Source organism: Pseudophryne corroboree, chromosome 9 (assembly GCF_028390025.1).
Source record: "Pseudophryne corroboree isolate aPseCor3 chromosome 9, aPseCor3.hap2, whole genome shotgun sequence".
NCBI lineage: Eukaryota > Metazoa > Chordata > Amphibia > Anura > Myobatrachidae > Pseudophryne > Pseudophryne corroboree.
The window spans coordinates 252,830,020-252,855,901 of record NC_086452.1 but is presented as its reverse complement, the minus strand read 5'-3'; the positions used below and the strand labels follow the sequence as shown (position 1 = coordinate 252,855,901).

Here is a 25,882-nt window from a genome sequence, read left to right as displayed (position 1 = left end):
CCTCAAATTCTTCGTGGACAACCACACACGATCACCCACCTTGAGAGCAGGAACCGCTCTACGCTTCCTATCGGCAAACTTTTTATACCTGAATGAGGCTTTAAGCAGGGCTGCGCGGACATTCTTCCAGTTATTTGAAAACTGACGCAAGGTGACATCCACTGCTGGAACAGAAGTTGCGGGAAGCGGTTGGAATTCTGGGACTTTAGGGTGGAATCCATAATTAATGAAGAATGGTGTAGAAGAAGATGAGGAATGGTATTGATTGTTGTGGCTGAACTCGGCCCAAGGAAGGAGTTGAACCCAGTCATCTTGAGAGGAAGACACATATATACGGAGGAAGGCCTCCAAGTCCTGATTCACCCTCTCGGTTTGACCATTGGTCTGAGGATGGTAAGCCGTGGAAAACTTTAACTTGACTTGGAGGGCTTGACACAAACTTCGCCAAAATTTGGCTACAAATTGTACTCCACGATCCGAGATGATCTCTTCAGGAAGACCGTGAAGTCGGAAGATCTCTTGTATAAACACTTGAGCCAACTTGGAAGCTGACGGAAGACCGGTGAGAGGGATGAAATGTGCCATCTTGGTGAACCGGTCAACTACCACCCAGATGGTATTAAACTTGTTGCAGATAGGTAGATCGGAAACAAAGTCCATCGACAAATGGGTCCATGGTCGACGGGGAACAGATAATGGAACCAGTTGCCCCGCAGGCGACTGGCGGGAGACTTTGTGTTGGGCACACTTTGGGCAGGAGGCAATAAATTCCATAACGTCCTTTTTCAGAGTTGGCCACCAGTAGGACCTAGAAATAAATTCAAGGGTTTTCTGAATGCCTGTATGTCCAGCAAAACGGGAAGCATGGGCCCAATGCATGAGCTTCTTCCTTAGAACTGGCTTAACAAAACTTTTCCCTGGTGGAGGCGTAGAGTCCATCCCTACCGTGGAGAATGCCAACGGATTAATAATAGGATGCTTGTCTGCAGACTCGGACTCATTTTCTTGCTCCCATGAGCGGGAAAGGGCATCGGCCTTACGATTCTGAGAACCCGGACAGAACTGGAGTTTAAAGTCAAATCTGGAAAAGAAAAGTGCCCATCTGGCCTGACGAGGGTTGAGACATTGTGCGCCTTTGAGATATAAAAGATTTTTGTGGTCGGTAAGTATGGTGATTGAGTGGGAAGCTCCCTCCAACAGGTATCTCCACTCCTCCAGAGCGAGCTTGATGGCTAGCAACTCCTGATCGCCAATGGCATAGTTGCGCTCAGCTGGGGAGAACTTCCGGGAGAAGAAACTGCAAGGATGTAGATGTCCATCTTTGGCCCTCTGGGATAACACTGCTCCTACTCCAACGGAGGAGGCATCTACCTCTAAGATAAAAGGAGAGTCGGTGTCAGGCTGTTTCAGAACTGGTGCAGAGATGAACCGTTGCTTCAGAAGGTGAAAGGCCTGTGTAGCTTCCTCGGACCACTTGGACGGATTAGCACCTTTCTTGGTTAATGCAGTGATAGGCGCCACAATGGTGGAAAAGTCTCGTATAAATTTTCTATAATAATTGGCGAACCCTAAGAACCTCTGGACCCCTTTGAGGCTTAAGGGTATAGGCCAATTCTGGATTGCTTGGAGTTTCTCAGGATCCATCTCTAGTCCGGAACCGGACACAATGTAACCTAGAAACGGAATGGTTTTAACTTCAAACACACACTTCTCCAATTTACAATAGAGGTGATTGACACGGAGACGGGAAAGAACCTCTTTTACCCAGAAACGATGATCTTCGAGATTATTAGCAAAGATGAGGATGTCGTCTAGATAAACCACGACATGGCGGTACAAGATGTCCCTGAAGATCTCATTCACGAAGTGCTGGAAGACTGCTGGAGCGTTGCTCAATCCGAAGGGCATGACGAGGTACTCATAATGTCCGTCACGGGTGTTAAAGGCGGTCTTCCACTCGTCACCCTCACGGATTCGGATGAGATTGTAGGCACCCCTCAAGTCCAGCTTTGTGAAAATGGTTGCACCACTAACTCTATCAAAGAGCTCAGTAATCAGGGGTAAAGGGTATCGGTTCTTGACGGTAATGTCGTTCAGACCCCTGTAGTCGATGCACGGACGCAGACCACCGTCTTTCTTCTTAACGAAGAAGAAGCCTGCGCCGGCTGGAGAAGAAGATGGTCGGATGAAACCCTTCGCCAGGTTCTCTTTGATGTACTCTTCCATGGAGTGTGTCTCGGGCAGAGACAACGGATAAGTTCGGCCTCGCGGTGGAACCTTCCCTGGAATGAGGTCGATTGGGCAGTCCCATTCTCTATGAGGAGGAAGGATATCAGCAGAGGCTTTACTGAACACATCCGTGAAGTCTTGATATGGAGGAGGCGGAACATCAGTTGACCTGGGGAAGGAAGAACAAACAGGAAGAACTTTGGCTAAACAAGTCTCAGCACAGGAGGGACCCCATGCCAGTATTTGCGTAGTCGTCCAGTCAATTGATGGGTTGTGGAGACGGAGCCATGGAAGGCCTAAAACCACTGGATGTGTGGCTCTTGGAATCACTAAAAAAGAAATATACTCAGAATGAAGAACTCCCACTCTCAGACGAACTGGAAGAGTCCTTAAGGAAATGACTGCGTCAAAAATCTTGCTGCCATCCACGGCAGTCAAAGAGATGGACGAGGACAGTCTCTCGGTGGGTAGGGACCACCGTTTAACATAAGCTTCGGTTATGAAATTCCCAGCTGCTCCGGAATCAAGGAGGGCAATGACGTTCCTGTAACGTTGAGCAATTTGGAGCGACACTGGGAGGTTACAGTCATGAGGAGATGGAGAGGAGATCATCACTCCTAGCCGGCCCTCTCCTTGGCGAACTAGGATCTGGAGTCCCGGACGTTTGGGACAGGCATTGATAGTGTGCGACGGAGCTGCACAGTAGAGACAGAGAGACTCAGAGAGACGTTTTCGGCGCTCAGCAGGAGATAGACGGGAACGACTAATTTGCATAGGCTCATCCTTGGATGGAGATGGTTGACGAGAAGGAGGAGCAGAAGATTTAGGAGTAGATGATCTTCCTCGCTCGGTTGCTCTCTCTCTAAAACGTAGATCAACCTTCGTGCAAAGAGAAATTAGCTCATCCAACTTAGAGGGCAAGTCTCTGGTAGCTAACTCATCCTTGATGCGTTCTGATAAGCCATGCCAGAATGCAGCATACAGGGCCTCGTCGTTCCATGCCAGTTCGGATGCCAGGATTTTAAACTGTATAAGATACTGTCCCACGGTACGTGTTCCCTGGCGTAAACGAAGAATCTCAGATGAAGCAGATGTTATCCGGCCTGGCTCGTCGAAGATGCGCCTGAATGTAGCTACAAAGTCAGTATAGGAGGATAGCAGGGGATCAGACTTCTCCCATAAAGGTGATGCCCAGTCAAGGGCTGAGCCACTGAGAAGGGAGATGATATAGGCAATTTTGGTACGGTCACTGAAGAAATTGCCAGGTAGAAGCTCAAAGTGGATTTCACATTGATTGAGAAATCCCCTGCAGAACCTTGGAGATCCATCAAATTTTGCTGGCGTTGGAAGATGAAGATGTGGACTGGAAATGGGTAAGGTGGGTGGGGTTACAGCTGGTGTCACTGTAGTGGACGCACCGGACGTGCCAGGTCCACGGAGGGTCGTTTGAATCCCATCCAGCCGTGTGGAGAGATCCTGGAGACAGCGGATGATGTGGCCCTGTGCAGCCTCCTGATGTTCAAGTCGGGCTGCCAGTTCTTGCATCGGCCTGGCCGCTTGATCCTGGTCTCCGGCTGGATTCATTAGGTCAGTGCTTACTGTCACAACTGAGGGCCTGAGTTGACGGGAGGCAACCTCAGTTGTAGGGGCTGAGATGTAACGGAACCTGGGAGGTTGTATCAGACCCCTAGACATGTAAGTAACATGGAGAATAACTGCCCGAAGGCGTGACCACGACAACCAGGATAAAAGTCAATGATGTTTATTATGACAAACTCCGTAACACAGCAGAAAATAAGAAAACATAAAAGTCAGCAGGGCAATAATACAGTTCCTGGGTACTACAGGGTGGCAAGGGCCACAGGCACTGGTAGTGTGAGACAGTTCTAATAATCTTCTAGTTGGAAAGTCCTTACCAGGCCTGACTGTAGCAATGGAGAGAACCCAGGATCGTACCAGCTGGTGTTCCAGGAAAGGCTGGGCTGCTGAAGGTAAAACGGCTGCTGTGGATACTGGCTGGAACCAGACTGTTGTTGGTACGGAGTGGATACTGGCTGGAACCAGTTAAATAATAAACGAATTTGAGAGCGATGAAATAATAATACCGGTGGAGAGTGGTAAACTGCAGAAAGGACACCGGCCCTTTAAGGGAAGCTGTACACTGCTGGAAGCTGGGCTGGAAGCAGGTGATTGACTTGAGAGCGATGAAATAATAATACCGGTGGAGAGTGGTAAACTGCAGAAAGGACACCGGCCCTTTAAGAGAAGTTGTACACTGCTGGAAGCTCGGCTGGAAGCAGGTGATTGCTGTAGCTGGAAACAGGTGAGTCCAGAATGGATCGGAGAGTCAGGCTACACCGCAGATGGAATGCTGGTGCGGGTCTCTATAGCAGAAGTCTGGAGACAGGAGCTGGAACCTGGAAGACAACCACAGGAGAGAGACAAACTGGAACTAGGTTAGACAACCAAAGCACTGACGCCTTCCTTGTTCAGGCACAGCTTACTTATACCTGCAGCAAGGAAGGGGTTGGCTAGGCAATTATGCAAATCAACAATACAGACAGCAGATTGGTGGAAATGATCAGATGACAAAAACCAAGATGGCTGCGCCCATGCAGACACTTGGAGGGAAGTTTGGTTTGTAATCCATGTGAGAATTGAAACAGTAATGGCGACGCCGGCCACAGGAGACAGGAGACGCCAGACTGACAAGCGCATATTTAACCACGCGGGCACAGCGGAGGCCGCGGCTGATGAAATCACCACTCTGACATTCTGCATGTGGAAACTCAGAAACAGCGGGATCCGGTCCTGGAATGCTGAGCCAGCCTTAGGAGGCATCTGAAGGGTAAGTAATGGCGTCCAGATACCCGGATCGTGACACTAACTAGTTTTACTAGTACAATATATTCTAATAACAAGTATGTTACACATATTAATACAAAATGTTTTAAAATATTGTTTTTATTTAATTTACAAAAATTTAGCTTCAATTCAGAAACAGTTCATGCAGAATGATTATACATGTTGGTGGTGCTGCTTAAAATGTAAATTACTGTGAGTACATGTGACATTAGTCAGGTCCATTGTACAGTAGCAAGGGACAACTTCTGTGAGAGTGCTAAATTATAATTGGCTCAGAATTACAAATAAATCTACAAACGTTTATGCATTTGAAAGATTCTATGCTTGGCAGGATAAATAGTATTCCACTTACAAAGATATAGTCTGACCACTTTTCCCTCGCGGTGCGCAGTGCAGCCTGACGGAGCTTCATTACGTGGGCGAATCTGGATGTTGGCCAGTGCTTGGGTCCAAATTCATCAGAATAGGATCTGAAAAGAGAGGTAATGATGTATGATTCTGTTATCCCATAATTTGCTTTTGCTAACTATTGTAACGTTTAAATTTTTTTAAGGAATATTATTTTGTTCCATCAAAAGAACATTTGTTAAAGAGATTTGGCTGAATTTATGGTGTACTAGCAAGCTAAACATATTGGGCCTAATTCAGAGTTGATCGTAGCAGCAAATTTGTTAGCAGTTGGGCAAAACCACGTGCACTGCAGGGGGGGCAGATATAACATGTGCAGAGAGAGTTAAGGGGGGTACACACGGAGAGATCCGTGTTTAAAATCTAAGCAATCTGACTAGATTGCTTAGACTTCAAGCATGGATCTGTCGTGTGTATGCCCCGCAGCGTTAGCGATGCGCGGCCCCGTGCATCGCTATCGCCGGTGCTAGATTGAGACTGCATGCAGGCACAGTCTAGTGGGTCGCTCACTTCAGTGCTGTGTGAAGTGAGCACCCAATGCCCCTCCCTCACTCAGCACACATTGCGCTGTGCTGAGCGGGGGGGAAAGATGGGTGCTGAGCGGTCTGTGTTAAGTTCGCTCAGCACACATCTCTCCCGTCAGTACTGGCCTTTAGATTTGGGTGTGGTGTGTTCAAACTGAAATCTAAATTGCAGTGTAAAAATAAAGCAGCCAGTATTTACCCTGCACAGAAACAATATAACCCACCCAAGCTAACTCTCTCTCTGCACATGTTATATCTGCCTCACCCTGCAGATATAACATGGTTTTATCAGATGGTTTTGTCCATCTGCTAACAAATTTGCTGCTACGATCAGGTCTGAATTAGTCCCATTGTGTTTATATACTATAGGATCTCTAACTACAATAGCACTTGTTTCTATCATTGTCATCATGTGCTGAAGAATCCATTATTTAAAGAAACTGACTCGTATAAAATAATTAAATAGAAAGCAGCGGTGGCTTGTTACCTGTCTAGCTGGGGGGTTTGCAGCCCCCACCTCCCGGTCCTCCCGGTGATTGATGGCTGATGTCACCAGGAGGTGGGAGGTGGGGCTTAGGTCCAACAGCAGGAGCAGGGCTTGCGTCCAGGGGCAGGGCTTAACTCCGGCACTGCTTGATAGGCTGGCTTCTAGGAACTGCATAGATGGGGCTGACGTTATAGCATGAAGCACTCAATCTGCTATCGTAGTCAGACTGGCAGTTCCAGGAAGGAGAATACACATCCACCTAGGACTGCCTGTCTGGCTTTGATTAGCAGGGAGCACTTCCTATGGGAAGTCACTGCCACTACTAGGCAGTCTCTGCGGATGGCAGAATTTATCGGGGAAAGAGGGGGGTGCTGCAGTCCTGTAGCCCCTAGGTAAAATCCGCCACTGATATATAGTGTTATACTGTACATCAATATCTGTCTAGTTTTGCATCAATACAAAGAAGGGTTGGATTTAGGACCACTTGGGCCTGGGGCAGAAAATTATAAGGGCCTACAGTGAGAAGCAGAGGAACTGTGGCCAGTGAGGTGTGGGTGTAACCAGAGCCATGTGGGCATGTACACTCTTTACACTATTAGTACCAGTGTCTCCCTAAATATGTAAAAAAATTGCATTTATTTTGTCTGGACAACGCAAGTATAATATTATGATTTATGGCTGACTGCGTGGCAAGCTGAGCAGCTGGTCATCGTCTTGCTATCATGACAATGGGACTATTTTAATGTGTAGGACTGTAGCTATAGTCCCATCCTCCCCATTTTTTAATCAGACCCTGAATGCAAAGTAGTAATAGTCATATTGTATGCAGTACTAGCACTGCATGTATTAGACTATACAGAAATGAAGAATATCTGGACCAGTGGCAGATGAACCTTTTGGCTGCAGGAATGCAGCACCCCCAGGTAAAATCTGCAACCTTGATCAGCTTCAGTGAAGCCAGATGCGCTTCACTGTGACTGGCAGCGACTTCCCATTGGAAGTCCTACATGCCAAGTGTCATAAACAAGTAAAATATGTATGAGAAGATATGTACAGTAGTTGCTTTATAAAATGGCTGTTTATTATTTGCATGCTGTATGTGCATCACTGAGTGTCAATCATATATTGTGAATCATAGATTAAGGATCAATTTGTGAATAACAATAAAAATCGTATTTTTGTTTTATAATTTACCATGTAACTGAATCTATTAAATGCAAGATGACCTATGATCCAAACATCCAGAAAGAAACAGTGACATAACATATCTGAAAGCACCAACAGAACAGGTGAATATATAAAATGTATTCAATTTACAAAATTGCTCTTAGAAATCAACAATGTTTTCACTGCTTTCAGATACTCAAGATAATTTCAAAAATGTGAGATTAAAAAAAATAAAATAAAATAAAAAAAACAGACAAGAAACCTTTCTAATGCTGCTTTCACATCGCAAAACCTGCTTTTGAAACGGTTCTTTAAACGGTTCTTAAAACGGGTCTGAGCAGTTAAACCCCCTTCACATCGCATGCTGTAACCAGTATATTACTATTTCATTACCGTTTTGGTACCTTTCACACTGAACCCGTTTCACCCATACGAAACAGTGGTTGTCATTTTAAATGTTTATTTCCTGCTTCTGCCTGGTGAGATCACACATGGAGACAGCCTATCACCTTCTGGGGCTTGCAAATACCGTTTCAGACCCTTTCACACTGCACAATTAAGCGGGTCTGAAACGGGTAGGACCCTGCTTTTTTACCGTTTCAAAATACCGGTATTTTGTAAACGGTAAATTGAAGGTGACCCTTTCACATCGCAGCTCGAAGCATTTAGGAAGCCAGTAAAAATGGCAAATTACCGGGTACAAGCTGCGGTGTGAAAGGGGTATAACTGAAGCTGTACCAGCTTTAAAATGAATGGGTCAATTCATTTCAATGTTGTTTCCATAAGGAATGTGAAAAGCTTGGTCTGTGGAGTTTTGCAGTACTAGTCAAACTAGTCAAAATGTCAGGTGAATTCCAAACGAAAAAATGACCATGTTTCCGCAGCAACTCAGATGATATTCATAACACTTTAATTAAGTGGTTAATTTATTTTTTATTTTATTTTTTCAATTTGATTTGTCCAATGTTGAAAATTTACTGTCATTCCAGTAAAAAATTAGTCAGAGCTTTCATTATTTGGTGTAGTATTAAATTAACTAATCAGACATTTAAAACCTTTATTTATGTGATACAAATGTAATTAATGCTGGTGTGTACTGCTAATGGGCCCTACACATAAGGCGACCCGCCGCCTAGCTGCCCGACAGCCGATACGGCAGACTGGTGACCCGGCAGCAGGGGGGAGGTGACAGGGGGAGTGAAGTTTCTTCATTCCCCCCATCACCTGGCTCCATATGCGTGCATGCTAATATGGACGAGATTGTCCATATTGGCCTGCATGCACAAGTGACCCGGCACCAATGATGAACGAGCGTGGGGCCGTGCATTGTTCATCGTTGCTGCCTACACACTGACCGATATGAACGAGTTCTCGTTCATTAATGAACGAGAACGTTCATATCGATCAGTGAAATCGCTAAGTGTGTAGGGCCCTTAACACATAGAAACACAAGAAATGCTAGACCACTTGGAAAAGTCTTGTAGCATGGTGTTCAAATTTCTGACTATTCTATAACAAGTCAGCTTGGCCACTAAAGAAAACTCCATAGAAAAAGCTTTTGCCATTTATGGAAAGTGCCCTTTCACTTCACTGGAAATTTTACAAGTAGGGCATACATTGTAATGAGAGCTGGGACTGAAAATAAATAGCTAGCTCCTAGCAATTTTGCTCAACTTAGTGAAGACTGAAAAACAGACCTTCAATACAGTACCTCTGCATATTGTCTCAAATAATTTAGAATACTGGCATAAAATAAACAAATCTGTTAGACTAAACAAGAAAACTTAAACAAATGAAGTGGCTATATTTTCTTTCTTTTTTTTTTTTTCAATATAGTGTATCTGTTAGTGTTTTAGCAGTAAGAATAGATGCCAATTTGTATCCAGAAATCACAAAATTTGATACCACATTTCCCAAGTCTTATTGCCCTTACCCACAATTGTACAATGTTTGCTAACACTACTAAAAGCATGCTAACAGGTATGGGACTAGAGCCCACTGATTACAACAACCTCATACTCATTGGTGGTTGGAACCATTTGCAATCAGTAATAAGGCTTTGCATCAAATTCTTTTGGATTACAGATCATAATACTTACTGAGGTTCAGCCAGAGGCCTCCATTCAACATAATGGTATAATTTTTGTACACTCTTTAACCATTCTCGTAAAACAGCTGTAGAATTATCGATATTGTGATCTGTTGCTGCCCTAGAAAAATAAGATAGACCGTTTCAGTTATTGTTAAACATTCTAAGATAATTCACCTGCAGAAACTGATTACCATTCTCCTATCCAGCGGCAATGACTTGGAAGTCTTTCATCAGCAGCAACTCACCAACACCTAATAGCCACCATGGGGGTGATTCCGAGTTGTTCGCTCGCTAGCTGCTTTTAGCAGCATTGCACACGCTAAGCCGCCGCCCCCTGGGATCTTAGCTTAGCAGAATTGTGAACGAAAGATTAGCAGAATTGCGAATAGAAATTTCTTAGCAGTTTCTGAGTAGCTCGAGACTTACTCCTACACTGCGATCAGCTCAGCCCGTTTCGTTCCTGGTTTGACGTCACAAACACGCCCAGCGTTCGGCCAGCCACTCCCCCGTTTCTCCAGACACTCCCGCGTTTTTCCCTGACACGCCTGCGTTTTTCCGCACACTCCCAGAAAACGGCCAGTTTCCGCCCAGAAACACCCACTTCCTGTCAATCACGCTCCGATCACTTCAACGATAAAAATTCTTCGTTCGGACGTGAGTAAATCTACTAAGTTTTGTGTTAAAATACTAACTGCATGTGCACTGCGAACCATGCGCATGCGCATTTTTGCCTTAATCGCTCCATTGCGAAAATCGGCAACGAGCGAACAAATCGGAATGACCCCCATGTTCCTAAACAGCAATGAGCACTATTTTCCTACAAAGTAATAATCAACATTATTTTACCATCAAGTCATGCCCTCCACACTAAATAACAAATAAATCTAGTAATATACACAAGGTTTGAATAATATTATATCCCTAGATTATGAACAGTAGATTCATCCTCTAACTAATTTGTGCAGAAGACACCATCTCCTTCCCATTGGCAGTTATATACTTGCAGCATGAGTTGGCAGCTACACATTACACAGGAAACCTTCAGTCTGCCAGTCGTGTATTGCACAGTGAAACTATCATTTGCAGCCATATGTTGGGTAGACTTTCACCAAGGAACGTTAATAGGGTAGTGCAGACGGTGCTTCGCACACAGCACATTTGGCGTGTGGGTGCACCGTCCACAATGCCACTCAGCTCATAAATTGCGACGCCTGAAGACTGTGCCACCAGTGTGTGGTTGATGTTGTGCCTATGGTGCTGTAGTTGAAGAAACACAAGTATACTGTATTAGGTCTGCTACATGTTTTGTGACTGCACAGTGAGTTGTATTGAAACATACATACACACACACTGCATTGCCCTACACCCTGAAGGCAGAGCCGGCCCTAACCAATATGATGCCCTAGGCAAGATTTTGGCTGGTGCCCCCTTGCACAGACGCTAGTTCTGCCTCTGACCCTGTACCCCTTCCCAGCACCATCACCCCTCACCCATAGCAATCCTCATTTTGGTGCTCCTACCCCCTATATTTTAAATAGGAACAGTATGCACATTCGGTGTGAAGCCCAAAACAGGGCGTCTTCTTGCTGGGAAGGGGCATGGCCACACAATAATACCCGCAGTAGAAATTACGCCACCCAGTGCTGCAACTTTATTCACATTGTATCATGCAATAGTGTCTCTTATTCATGTTACATCACACAGTAGTACTACGTTACTCCTCACAGTAGTGCCCCTTATTCACATTACACCACACCATATTGCTCTTTATTCACATTAGACCACACAGTAATGCCCTTTCTATACGTTACGCCACCAAGTACTGTAGTACACCTTATACACATAATGCCGCAATTAGTAATACATTTCCTATGCAGATAGAGCCGCAGTCACACACAGAATATAGGCATGCTGCATATCATTCTTATCATCAGAAGCTGCTTGTGCCCTAATTTGCCTATGCCTAGAGCCGGCTCTGCATGAATGGGCTCTTCTGCGGCGTAATATGTATAAGGGGCTCTATTGTGGTGTAACGTGTATGAGAGGCTCTACTGTTTATAATTTGACTTACGGACACTACTGTGTGGTGTAATGTGACTAAAATACACTACTATTTATTATTATTACCAGTTATTTATATAGCGCACACATATTCCGCAGCAATTTAGAGAATATTTGGCCATTCACATCAGTCCCTGCCCCAGTGTATTTTACAATCTGTATTCCCAATCACATGTACATGCACACACATTCACACAAGGGTTAATTTTGTTGGGATCCAATTAACCTACCAGTATATTTTTGGATTGTGGGACGGAACCGGAGTACCTGGAGGAAACCCACGCAAGTACGGGAAGAATATTCAAACTCCACACAGTTAGAGCCATGATGGGAATCGAACCCAGGACCTCAGTGCTGTGAGGCAGTAATGCTAACCATTACACCATCCGTACTGCCAATCTACTATATGGTGTAAGGTCGCTAATGGGACACTACTGTGTGGTGTAATGTGACTAACGTACACTACTGTGTGGTGTGGTGTAGTGTGACTAATGGACACTACTGTGTGGTGTAATGTGACTAATATACACTACTGTGTGGTGTAGTGTGACTAACGTACACTACTGTGTGGTGTAATATGACTATGTACACTACTGTGTGGTGTAGTGTGACTAACGGACACTACTGTGTGGTGTAATGTGACTATGTACACTACTGTGTGGTGTAGTGTGACTAACGGACACTACTGTGTACTGTAGTGCGACTACAGGGCACTACTGTGTGGTGTAAAGTGAATTGATACTATTCTGTGGCCACGCCCCTTCCCCATAAATAAATATGGTTCTGCTTTCACCAGTATGCTACAATAGTGTAGGCTTGTGCAGAAATCACAAAATGATTCAGGGGCTATTATTAGAATTTCTACAAACCAGGCACGAAATGTAATAGAAAAAAAAACAAAAAACAGTGCCTGAGTATCACAAAAGAATTAAGTGAGTAGCACTCGAGCATTAAGGTTAACTTCCTGCAACAGTATCATGAGAGAAAAGGGGAGATGTGCCAGCTAAAATTATAAGTAGATACCACACTCTATCGTTAAAAGTATAGGTAAGTTTAATAAATCACCTATGATGTAATAAACATCATCAAATAAATTGCATTACACACAAAACACACATAAGCATAGTAATGAAAAGTATCTAAAATGTATCAGTCAAAAGTAAATACAATGGGGTTAGGTACGAAATCCCAGCAGTCACAATGGTCAGGATGCAGACAGCGGCATTCCCGGTGGTCAAAATACCAACGGACCCCAGTAACTATTTTAACTTTATCCCTACCCCTATCTATAACCCTAACCCACCCCTCCCACAGCCTAGCCATAACTGTCCCCTCTTGCAGTCTAACCCTAACCATCTCCTTCCACAGCCTACCCCTAATCTCCCCCACCCTCGCAGCCTAACCCTCCCCCTAGTGTCTTACCCTAAGCCCAGTAATTACCATCGGGATCCATTGAAATTCTGACCATCAGGATTCCACTGTCTGTATTCTTTCGGGTTTTCTGACCACATCTCATACACTGACTAGGTATTTATAGTCATACACTATGTAGAAAAAAGTGACTGGACACCTCCACGCGAGCAAAATGGTGTGCTCCTGCAGCAGACACATATTTGTGAAGGTATAAAACAGGTAGAGGGGCACTGATTAGATTATTTGCTAACGAAATGGCTTGCCAGAAGGCGCTAACCGGGTTTGAAAAGGGAATCATCGTAGGCTGCTCGAACGAAGGTATGAATGTGAGAAGCATTGCAGATGTTTGGAAGGATCCCAAAGCCATTGTGTCTTTTGTCATTAATGCATGGAAAAAGAACAGTCATTGCAGGAATGCACCTCGCCCCGGAAGAACCCCAAAACTGCAATCCAGGGACCAGAGAGTGCTAACCAGGGAGCTGCGAAAGTACAGGGGTCATCCCATGGGGTTGCTCCAAGGTAGGTAGCTCTTAGTTTAGATATATGCAAGTAAGGAGCCATTATCATGTGGCTCTTTGCTGGTTAAACATAGACCCAGATTGGGATAATTGGGATACCCCATCTTCACACCGGCCTCCCGCTTGCTAGGGAAGTTGGTGACTCACTCGCCAGTGATCTCCAGCTCTGTAAGGGGGTGGCGGCATGCTGCTGGGGTGAGCGATCCCCTGTGGCGTGGAACGATCTATCCCCTCAGGAGCTCAGTGTCCTGTCAGCGGAGATAGTGGCTCAGACCCCGCAGGGCGGACACTACTCCCCCCCCCCCCCCCCCCCTTAGTCCCACGAAGCAGGGAGGCCGTTGCCAGCAGCCTCCCTGTAAAATAATAAACTCTAAAATAAACTTTACTAGAGAAACTCTGGAGAGCTCCCCTAGCTGTGACCGGCTCCTCCAGGCACATTTTCTAAACCTAGTCTGGTAGGGGGTGCATAGAGGGAAAAGCCAGCCCACACTCTCAAACTCTTAAAGTGCCAATGGCTCCTGGTGGACCTGTCTATACCCCATGGTACTAATGTGGACCCCAGCATCCTCTAGGACGTAAGATAAATATAAATATTTGTCTTAAGCGTAATAGACAAACTGACCTAAATGCATCAAGGAGATTTTTGGAACCCTTCCCGAGATGAGCATCCCGTTTCTTTCCTCTATGTGTACCGTTAACCACCCATGCACCAGCAGCAGGAACTTGATTGATAGTACCAGTGCTACCTAACCCTCCACCTTGCAGCACCCGCTGTATAGGCACCAACTCCATATCATCATAATCAAGAGCTAGTGGAATGTGCTCTACACAGAGGAAATAAATTGCTTATATCGGGTACTGTTCCAGTAACATCTTTTATGAACTAACTTTAATTTAACCAAAAATTATGCAGAGACATATGCACATATTGAAACCAGTGGTGCTATTTTATTTGGGAGGGAAATAAGGAGATGTAATACAGAAATAAGACAATCAATGAAAGGGTACTGATTAATCTAAAAACTGAGTTTCTGTGCACACTGATTTATACGTAGATATCTACAGTATGTCAAAACACACAGCACAGAAACATTGTGTAACCCAGAATGCAGGAGATTACATTGTTCGGGTTCATTTAGAAAAAATGTAAATGTCACAGTTCCTGCTGACAGATTTGAGTACTACAGGGCAGTGGTTATATCCGTTGCAATGAAATGAATGAGTTAAATGATGTGTATACTACACCACAGGTTCTCAAACTCGGTCCTCAGGACCCCACACAGTGCATGTTTTACAGGTCTCCTCACAGAATTACAAGTGAAATAATTAGCTCCACCTGTGGATCTTTTAAAATGGGTCAGTGAGTAATGAATACACCTGTGCACCTGCTGGGTTACATGCAAAACACGCACTGTGTGGGGTCCTGAGGACTGAGTTTGAGAACCTATGTACTACACATATTATGCACCTGTCCACTGCATATAGGATTATTCCATCCCTGGAAGCTTTAGTGTTATCAACATTTTTAAATGAAACCTGTTGTACTGTTTTTCTCAGTGTGGTTTACTTTCTGCTGAATCCAGACAGTTTACCTTAAAAAATGTAACACTAAAAAAAGGTTTAGCTAATTTTATTCAGTTTGTTTGCAGGTCATCTGTTCTCATCCAAATGATTAATTCACCAAAATGACATATGTTTTCTATTTCTTGATTTCATTTTGTCTCCAAACAAGAGAGCCTTTGGAGAGAAGGCAGACTTCTTTTTCTAAATCTCCAGGTTACAGGAAATATCTGTTTATTTGTGGAGACACTCCATCCCCATTTGTACATGTGTAGAATACAGTAGCTGTCTGCTGTATCTTACTCAAAATAAACTGAGAAGTATGGAATGCTTTTTTTTATTTTATTTTTTTAAGAACAAAAAGTATCAACTTGTTGAACTATATATATTGATTTCTTGCCGTAAACTGAGTAGTTTTGAACAACATGGAAAATCACCAGAATGTATTAAGATTACAAAGCACACTTTCATACCACAGAATATTTCAAATGGACAAAGAGGGACAGCTAATACAGTAATAGGGCTCACCAGAATACTGAGTAGGATTCATATGACAAAAGTATCCAGCTCCTCCACAGAGTGTAACCAAATGGCAGGGCCAGGGCTGTAGAGAGATTGCTCAGGCCCTGGTAAAGCAGGGCGTGTGGCCTACTTACACAGGTGTGGCTATGCCTCCTTTAAAAAAAACCACGACAGTAAGAATTGTTTATGCGCCATGGATTGGTGGCAACCTATACAGGGAGGCGCCATGAACCCCTTTAGCCATGGTCAGGTCCAGGTGGAGGGGAAGGGGGTGTTGGATCAGTGCAAGTTAAAAAAAAAAACCTGCAGGCAGAGGAGACTGCTGAACAACAGTGGCAGCAGCCTCCCTGGAGCATCCGCAGTCCAGCACACAGCAGCAGGGAGAGAGGCAGCTGTATCTGGCTTACAGGTAAGAAGGGAGGGGGGCACTAATTACCCAGGCTTGGGCCTCCTCCAACAAGCCCGGGTCTGGGTAATAAGTACTTGCCCCTCCCACTTGGCACCACTGGGCAGGACTGGAAATATGGAATACAAGATTCAGGCTGAGGTCAGGATAGGCAACTCACTTATGCTGCATTCAGATTGCAAATGCCGGATCCTACCCGGTAAGAGAAACATGTCCTTACCGGGTGGGATATGGCATTTGCGCTCCTCTGCTGGCTTTCCGACCCGGCAATATACCGGGTCGGTTGCCATAGCAGCGGGGGGCGCATCAGCAGCAGGGGCAGGGGTGGAGGCGGCGCTGGGAGATGAGCTCATCTCCTGCGCCGCCTCTCCCTATGCTGTGAATGGGAGCCATGTCGCATCGGAACGGCTCCCATTCACACTGCACCTGACCCGGTATTCAACCCGGTAATAACCCTTCTTTTTTACCGGGTTGAATTACCGGGTCAGGCGACCCGCTAATTCTGCAAAGGACCTTTCACATCGCACACTGACCCGTTTCGACACGGCAATATGCCGTGTCGATACCGGGTTTTTAGTGCGATGTGAAAGGGGTTTGATATAGTCAGTATCCTGGCATTGGTCAGGGAAGTCTGGTAGAAAAAAAGGTGAGTATCCAGGCACAGGTCAGGACAGTTGGCCAACAAAAAAATAGACAGTACAAAAGGTCGACAGGGTTAAAAAAAGACGACATGGACATGGTCAACACAAAAAAAGGTTGACACAAGTTATTTTGTGATTTTTGGGTGTCATTTTGTATGTTTTACAATATATGTTCAAAGTAGTAGAATTAGGTGTATAGATGTGGTAAAGTGCATAATAGGAGTGTTGTGGGCAGGGTTGCTATCAAGGCAGGACTGCCGAGACAGCAGTCCCGGGCACAGACAGCTCACAAAGAATCGGGGCCGGCCCACTCCTACCACCCGCAGCCACTACTGACGCAACTTTCGCAAAGACGCAAGGGACCTCCGGCTGGTCCTCTGCATGCTTGCCCATCTCTCCGTGCAGCAAGGTGATGGAGGGTCCCGATTCTCCTGTCCCATGGACACTGCCTCTGCACAATACAGTTCACTATGCAGTGTGCGTGACATAACACCGCACCACAGGAGGAGAGAGGAGCCTTGCGTCTGAGGAGCATCCTGGATCCCAAGAAGAACAAAGAAGGGTAAGTGTGTGTGTGTGTGTGTGTGTGTGTGTGTGTGTGTGTGTCGCCGCTGGGGGAACCGGACGATCCTGAGTGCGGACGGAACGGAGGAACTTGGAGCTGCAGCCCAGGACTCTCTTTTGATTCCAAAAGCGTTTAAGAACTGAGCGCTGCCAGTTCTTCACCTGGAACTGGTAATTATCCACCTCACGGATCAGTTTTGGATATCCCAGCTTTTTTAGGTGTTTTTGCATGTTCCTGACACATATGGAATGTACTTGGTGCATGCTTGTTTGAGAACTCGTAACACAGTTCTCATATGACATTGGTAATTACAACCAACACCTAGCTGTTTTTAATCTAATGTTCAGTGTAAAAATTTGTGTGAAAACTGTGTTTTATTTGTTTTATTCTATATCCTTGCAGGGATATTTTAATTGACTGTTGATTCTTTTTGATTAAAAAAAACGGTATTACACTATGGTATTTCTACTCTCTCTCTTGCAAATTCTATGACATCTGACTGGGAGAAAAAACAAAGTTGCAAATACCATCAACATTATTGGAATAAGTATCCATTCTTTACTATTGTTTGCGCTGGTGGAACTATTTTTCTACTTTTTTGTCTATTAATGTGTGTGTGTGTGTGTGTGTGTGTGTGTGTGTGTGTGTGTGTGTGTGTGTGTGTGTGCGTGCAGTAACGGATCTTGCCACGGGCAAGCAGGACTTATGCCCGGGGTGCCGCCTTCCGGAGGGCGCCGCACCATGGCAAGATCCGCTACTGCAGTGCTGTGCCACCCGCTGTGTCCCGCTGCTGCTGCGTCCCACTGTGAAGGGCGTCAGGGAACTAGACGCGTAGCGTCTAGTTTCCCTTTGTGGAAAGGACTTTTACTGTGCGGTGCGCGATGACGGCATCGCGCACCACACAGCATTTCAGCGGCGCTACTACTGTACAGGGGGCGTGACTGACCACGCCCCCTGTATAAAGCCACGCCCATACTACCCACCCGGGGCGCAAAATGGCAGAGAACCGGCCCTGTGTGTGTGTATGGCTGCAGATAGTGTAAGTGTGCATGGCTGCAGAGTGAATGTATGTGCATGGTTGCAGAGTGATAACTTATGTTAGCCATCTGGGCCAAGCTCCAAAATGCTTCATGTTCCAGAACTTGATAAATCTAACTAAACAGCAGTCCCCGTACAAACCTATGGAAGCTGCTTTTGCAGTTGGAAATAGAGAAGCTGCCACAGATATCTTCTGAGATCCCTCCAAGGTACATCTGATGGATCTTCAATATTTGCAGGTATTTTTGAGGGACGTCCCGCAAATATGATTGGATGAATAGGCCCCTTATTCACTGGCGTATCTATAATGGATGCAAGTATATGGTGCATGCGGGCCCCTGGGCCGTGGGGGCCCACACATTACACACCCTGCACCCATTTAATTATATTTATCGCTCCGTTGGCCTGACTGCCAAAACTGCAAATATCACTTGAAAAATGGCCGCCGCACCCATTTTACAGTGACTCCCTCATACGCAATAGAGATGTCATTGAGAATGCAGCACGGTGTGCCCAGAAACGTCTACTGCACCACCGGAGAGGAGGGGGCCCGATTGGAGCCTGCACATGAGCCCCCTCCTCTCGTAAAGTGCCTCTGCCCCTACTATGTGCACTCAGTCATTTACTGTACTGTGTAAGCATTCAATACTGAGATTTTTTACATCTTTTGTATTCCCAGTCAAGCCACAGCTCCTATCATATTCCTGGCACGTTTGCTTGTGTTACTTTCATAGCAGTGATGCACATTTGCTACCTACAATATGCAGAGTTGATCACATTTTCCGTATACGGAAACACAGAATAATTAGCAAAATACTACTTATTATAATGGTTTTTTTTTGCAAGTATGTTTGTGTCCAACTATCATCTGTACTGTAAACTGTGATGGTCAGAATACCGATGGAACCCGGTGAGTATTCTAAGCTTAACCCCAACGAACCCTGCTGCAGCCTAACCATAACCATCCCCTCCTGCGGCCTAACCCTAATCCCCCCCCCCCCCCCCCCATCATCCCCACCGGCTGGCTAACCCTAAACCTCCCCCTAGTGTCCAACCCTAACCTTAAACCTCACCGTAACCCTAACCCCAGTACTTGCCTCTGGGATTCTGCTGTCGGTATTCTGACCCCATCCCCTCTGATAGACGTGTTAAAATTACACCTTTTTTCACAGTGATATGACTTACTGATAGAAAACCAGTTCAGGCAGGGGGCACACAGACTGGCATATGGAGACAAAAAGCTGAATTCAGACCTACCTGTACTATGATAATAGTGCTCAGGAGCTGCTGAGAGGTAGTTGTAAATGCAATAATAAATGAGCCAGAGGGCATCGTCATTACATAAAGCTAATTACTGTGTAGTTTTCTATACAAAGAGAATAAAAGATACTGAAAGTGACAATACTTTTATTCAGCATATACAGATGTGTCCTCATAAACTAGTCTCGCAGTCGCATCAAACAGCCCTTTTAGGCACACTAGGTCCCAAGCGGCTTGCACCCTCTTTTTCACTGACATATGCTTCTTAGTCGCACAAATTAAACAATCGGATGTGACATAACAGCTTAATGAGCCTGCACTGATTAATATGATTGTTACTGGATGCGTCCTTGTTGCATGCGCCCAGTGAACATATATTGGATTTGGGTCTCACGGGGCCTGGTCAATGGGGGATTTCCTCTTAACATCAGTAACCACCTATTATTGACTCCACCCACTGCGCATGTACGTTGCAGTGACCACCAGGTCCTACCACTGGCCTTGGAACCGTGTTACTGTTCAGGCTCCTACCTCTAGTACCTGAATACTGCTCACTGCTGGGTATGCATAGTCCCGCTGCTGCCAGACCTCCTGACTGGCATCGGTTGACCCCCACTGGTCACTGACCATTGACCAGGCCCTGCACTGTAGTTGGCAGAAGGCGAAGCTTAGAGATGCTGCCCTTACTACAGGACAGCAGGAAAACAGAATGGTGTTTTGCGCAGTTCTGATGGTTGAAGGATATGGATGCACGCATTAAAAAGGCAAGATATTTATTGCTCAAAAAGTCCCTTCCCTCTTTCAAGGGGATACAGTATACAGAAGTTATCAGCAGTTCCACACTTCAAGATGTCACAGACTATGGGGGTAATTCAGACCTGATCGCTCGCTAGCATTTTTTGCAGTGCTGCGGTCAGGTAAGAACTGCGCATGCGTACGGGTACAAAGCGGAACGTTGCTGTGCGATGGGTTTTATGAAGAATCCAGCCGATCGCAAGGAGATTGACAGGAAGAAGGTGTTTGTGGGTGGCAATTGACAGTTTTCAAGGAGTGGTTGGAAAAACGCAGGCGTGTCCAAGCATTTGCAGGGCGGGTGTCTGACGTAAATTCCGGTCCCGGACAGGTTGAAGTGATCGCAGCGGCTGAGTAAGTCCTGGGCTACTCAGAAACTGCACAAAATCTTTTTGTACCGCTCGGCTGCACATGCGATCGCACACTCCCCGGTGAGCGGCGACTATGTGAATGCAGGACTGCAAAAAACAGCTAGCGAACGATCAGGTCTGAATTACCCCCCATATACCCATTCTGAGGCATGCACGCCCCCTTTTATCCTCATTCAACACACAATACCACAGGGGGTAGTTCCACCCTGTTTTCTTTACCCAATCAAGTTAAGTGCATGTACTGTGAATGCCCAAGGCATAGAGCGTGATGAGCTAAGCGGAAAATGCGGTAAACCCCCTGTTTACCGCATTTCCCTGATGTACTATCCCCCGGCCGCCAGGTTAGCGCCGTGGCAGGGTTTGCCAGCTTTAGCTGGCGATAGTCCATAGAAGCCTATGGGCTTCTCTCCGCGGTGGTGTGTGAGGGATCCGATCGGATCCCTCCCAGCATGCCCTGCGGCCGCCCCCGTCACCCCGCGCATGCGCAGACTGACTTCTGGGGCCAAATCCCGGAAGTCAGGCTGCCGCTGTGCGTCGCGGAGGACAGCTCTTATCGGAAGAGCTGTCCTCCGCAATGCTGATCGCATATGTTAGTACATATGCGATCAGCATCGTGGCGCAGGGCGGCGATGGGCGGCGATGTACATTAGTACATCCCGCCCATAATCACCTTTAACATTGTCCTCTATGGACAGTGGGGAGTGGTCAGTACTCTGTGCCTTGTCCCACCTGCCGTGTTAGTGACAGCTCAGGTGACCAATCAGGGTCCTCTTGCCACAAGAGGTAGTAAGAGGGGACAAAGCAGCCCACAGAGAGCTCTGGATACCTCCTAGACCATAGGTTCTCAAACTCGGTCCTCAGGACCCCACACAGTGCATGTTTTGCAGGTCTCCTCACAGAATCGCAAGTGAAATAATTAGCTCCACCTGTGGACCTTTTAAAATGTGTCAGTGAGTAATTAATACACCTGTGCACCTGCTGGGTTACCTGCAAAACATGCACTGTGTGGGGTCCTGAGGACCGAGTTTGAGAACCTCTGTCCTAGACCACCAGGGAGAAAGGCAAGTGCATTTCTACACTTCAAATACATGTAAAATACATTCCATATGTTTAAGTATATATACTGAGCCTGTGCACACCAACAGGATTTCCAAAATGCACAACACTGCAGCTGGGGACCTGTAGTCCCAGCTCAGTGATGCACATATATTAAAAGAAATATTTAAATACCTGTACATATACATACATACTTTATGCCTGGTGCCCTGCAGTCCCAGCTCAGTGATGCACATATATTAAAATAAATATTTAAATACCTGTACATATACATACATACTTTATGCCTGGTGCCCTGCAGTCCCAGCTCAGTGATGCACATATATTTAAAACACATTTATTTCCACATTAATGCATTGGCTCTGTGCACCACCCTACGAGTGGTCCACCTGAGCGCCACAGCTTAGACTGCGGGCGCTCCCTACTGCCCTTCTCAGTGTCGGGGGTAGAGGGAGCTGGCTCTCCCTGACCCCCCTCCCCCTCCAATGTCCAGTCACTCTTTTCTGCATCTGCATTGCCGCACTGGGAGTCAGCTTTCCTGGCCCTCCAGCATGCGGCCACTCAGTTCTACAGCCCCTGGCACACTCTGTTGCACGAAGCAGCAGAGCTTTAACTCTTGGAAGTACTGGGGTGCCAAAAGCTAAGCTCCGGGTCCGATAATCCGGCTTTGTACTGCCATGCTGCCTGGGACTACACTTCCAGCTACAGTGGCTCCCTTCTACATCACCATACAGGGAGCCAGCTTACCCAGTTTCCTGCCCTGCTGCGCTATGACATCGGAAGCAAAGCTTCCAATCCCCGGCGGTCGGCATGCAGCCCTGCAGCCTTGTTCTACTTCTGACTGCAGCGGTACTCTGGTACACGGCATTGCCGCAGTCAGGATGGGTGGGTATGGGGAGCTTGCTCTCCCAGTCCACCCATGTACATACACAGCGGCTGCAGCTTGCTCCTGGTGCTACCCCCATTCCCTCCGGGGCAGCACGCCAGGGGTTAACCAACAGCACTGCTGCAGTCGCCGGAGAGGGTCTGGTACCACAGCACAGCACATAATAACATTTAAATATACATTACATACATTCCCAGCACTAGCACTGGTAACATAGTTTAAATGGTGCCTAGCACCTATTGTCCTTTTAAAAAAGGTACTGCAGCATGGAGTTAACCCCTTCAGTGCCGCAGCGGCCATTTTCTCCACATGGGTCGGGGTCTCCGGCCACACTGATATATACTTACACATCTTTGTGCAAATGAGTCTGAATCTATGGCCCTAATTCAGACCTGTTCGCTGTGCTATACAAACAGGCTGATCAGGACTGGTGCTGACGTCCCACATCCTCCCTATGCTTGGGAACGCCTGCGTTTTTCCTGACACTCCCTGAACATGGGCAGTTACCACCCACAAACTTCCTCTTCCTGTCAATCACCTTGCGAACGCCTTGCAATTTACATTTTCACACCATCCTGTAGCTCTTTGGCGACATGCCTGCGCATTGCGGTGCATATGCATGCAAAGTCATTCGATAAATGTCCGCTGTGCGAATTCACAAAACAGCGATCAGGTCTGAATCGGGCCCTATATACGAAGTGCTACAATGCATCGGCCGTGGCTTTTTTTCATGCCAAGTTCTGGTGTGCTTCACCTGCAATATTCTACATATTTAAAAGTAAATCCTTAGTAGCTACAGTCGCAGCCCGGCATCTCAGGTACAGATTGAGTAGTGTTTTGCAAGCAGGGTTGGACTGGCCCAAATTTGGCTCTCCGTGCGAGAATAAAAAAATGCGCCCCCCCCCCCCATACACATAAAAAAAGTGCCCCCGTTGGGGTGGAGATTTGTGGAATGACTCGGTTGCATTGTGACGTTACGAGGCAACCGTGTCATTCCACCCCCCGAGCGGAGTAATAAAGAAGAGAGAGGTAGGGAAGCAGGGAGCCACAAAAGTGTCACAGCAGGCGCCCCGTTCGATTGCACGGCTCGCCCTCCCCTAGAAACGGCCTGGGGGGCCACCTCCGCCGCTAGGGATCAGTTTCCAGACTGTACACTTGAATGATACATTATACAAATATTACCTTATAGTGCACAGGGCTATGGTGTATTTTCTACAGTGTATTGCTGTAATTAATCTGGTATATTATCATGCATGCACTAGCAGTATTTACTATATACTCTATTTTAAGCAAGAGGCCCAGACCATGCATTCTCTAATGGTTAGCCAAACCACTTCTGAAAACAGGCCACACCCCTAAACATGGGCCCCTACCACTGCATTCCCCTGGTGGGCCCTTCATGTTCCAATCTGACACTGGTAGCAAATAGTACTTGGAGGTCACGTAGGTGTTTATGGATATAATTAAATGTATCAGGTCCTTCAGGGCCAACAAAAAAATAGCTAGTCTTCGACAAGACCACCAGATGTGCAGGAAGGTGCCTGATAGGGGACAGCCTCTCCAGCATCTGCATGAGGTGTCAGGGAACATTTTACTGAGGCAGGATGGAACACTGGGCCTGATTCAAGCAAAAAAGCAAGCAACTTGACAAAACAATGTTGCACTGCAAGTGGGGCAGATGTAACATGTGCAGAGAGATTAAGATTTGGGTCAGGTAAAGTGAAATCCAAATTGCAGTGTAAAAATATCTGTGAGATATATGCAAAAGCAGCCAGTATTTACCCTGCACAGACAAAATATAACCCACCCATACTATATCTTAATACCTCATGTTATATCTAGGGATGAGCCGGTTTGTTAAAATACAGGGGTGCTGTGGCCCTGTCCTGTATGCTGTAAAAATACAGGGGTGCTGCAAAAATAAAGGAGCACTGTAGCCCTGTCCTGTATGCTGTAAAAATACAGGGGTGCTGTAAATATAAAGGGGCACTGTTCTGTTTGCTGTAAAAATAAAGGGGCACTGTTCTGTGTGCTGTAATAATAAAGGGGCACTGTTCTGTGTGCTGTAATAATAAAGGGGCGCTGTCCTGTGAAATGGAGAACAAAAATTTGGAGGAAAAATTTGTGAAAGATCAGGAACCACTTCCAGTTCCTAGTATTAGTGCTGAAGCTGCTGCTGCCACCAGTCATGACATTATATATTCAATGTCGTCTGCTAAGACCGATGCCCAATGTCATAGAGGGCATGAAAAATACAAGAAGCAAAAATTAATAACCCCCCCCCAAAAAAATGATTTGATGAGAAAAGTAAAATTGGCAATAATCCATTCATGACACAAAGTAGCAAGGAAAGGCTAAGGCCGTGGCCTATGTTCATGACTGGTGGTTCAGCTTCTCATGAAGGTGGAAGCCCTCCTTCCTCTTTAAAAATTTAAAAAATAAAGCTTGTTGAAGCACAGGAAAATGCAACTGTGCATTCAGACTCAGAGATAACACAAATCCCCAAGGAGAGTTCAAATGTGTCCACAGTTGCGATGTCTAGGCCTGACCTTCCCGAGACTGTATGGGAAAGGAAGGCTCCTACCACCATTTGCACGCCCTCTGTAAGTGGTGGGAGGAGTACCGCCAGTCCAGTTGCTGATATTGAGGATGTCACTGTAGAAGTACACCAGGATGAGAAGGATATTAGTGTAGCTGGCGCTGAGGAGGAAGGGATGATGAGGATTCTGATGGTGATGTGGTTTGTTTGAATAAGACACCAGTGCAGACAATTGTTATCCATGGGATGAAAAAAGCCATTGTCATGCCTCAGCAAAATACCAAAAAATCTGCCTCTTCGGTGAGGAATTATTTCTCAACAAATCCGGACAACAAGTGTCAAGCCATGTGTTGCCTTAGTCAATTCATAATAAGTAGAACATTAACCACCTAGGAACATCCTCCCTTACACGTCACCTGCAGCTCATTCATCAGAAGTCACTGTCAAGTTCAGAAACTTTGGGTAAGAGCGAAAGCAGTCCA

At 46.0% G+C, this 25,882-nt stretch overlaps 1 protein-coding gene across 1 annotated transcript in view; it reads right to left on the bottom strand.

The window, feature by feature from the left end:
- The window catches only part of COLGALT2 (collagen beta(1-O)galactosyltransferase 2), a 265,169-nt gene that overhangs the window by 121,003 nt on the left and 118,284 nt on the right, over positions 1–25,882 (bottom strand). The window contains exons 2-3 of the mRNA XM_063940210.1: positions 9,780–9,890; positions 5,447–5,564 (exon numbers count right to left, since the gene is read on the bottom strand). Of these exons, the coding sequence (XP_063796280.1) occupies positions 5,447–5,564; positions 9,780–9,890 (229 nt within the window). The remainder of the gene's footprint in view (positions 1–5,446; positions 5,565–9,779; positions 9,891–25,882) is intronic.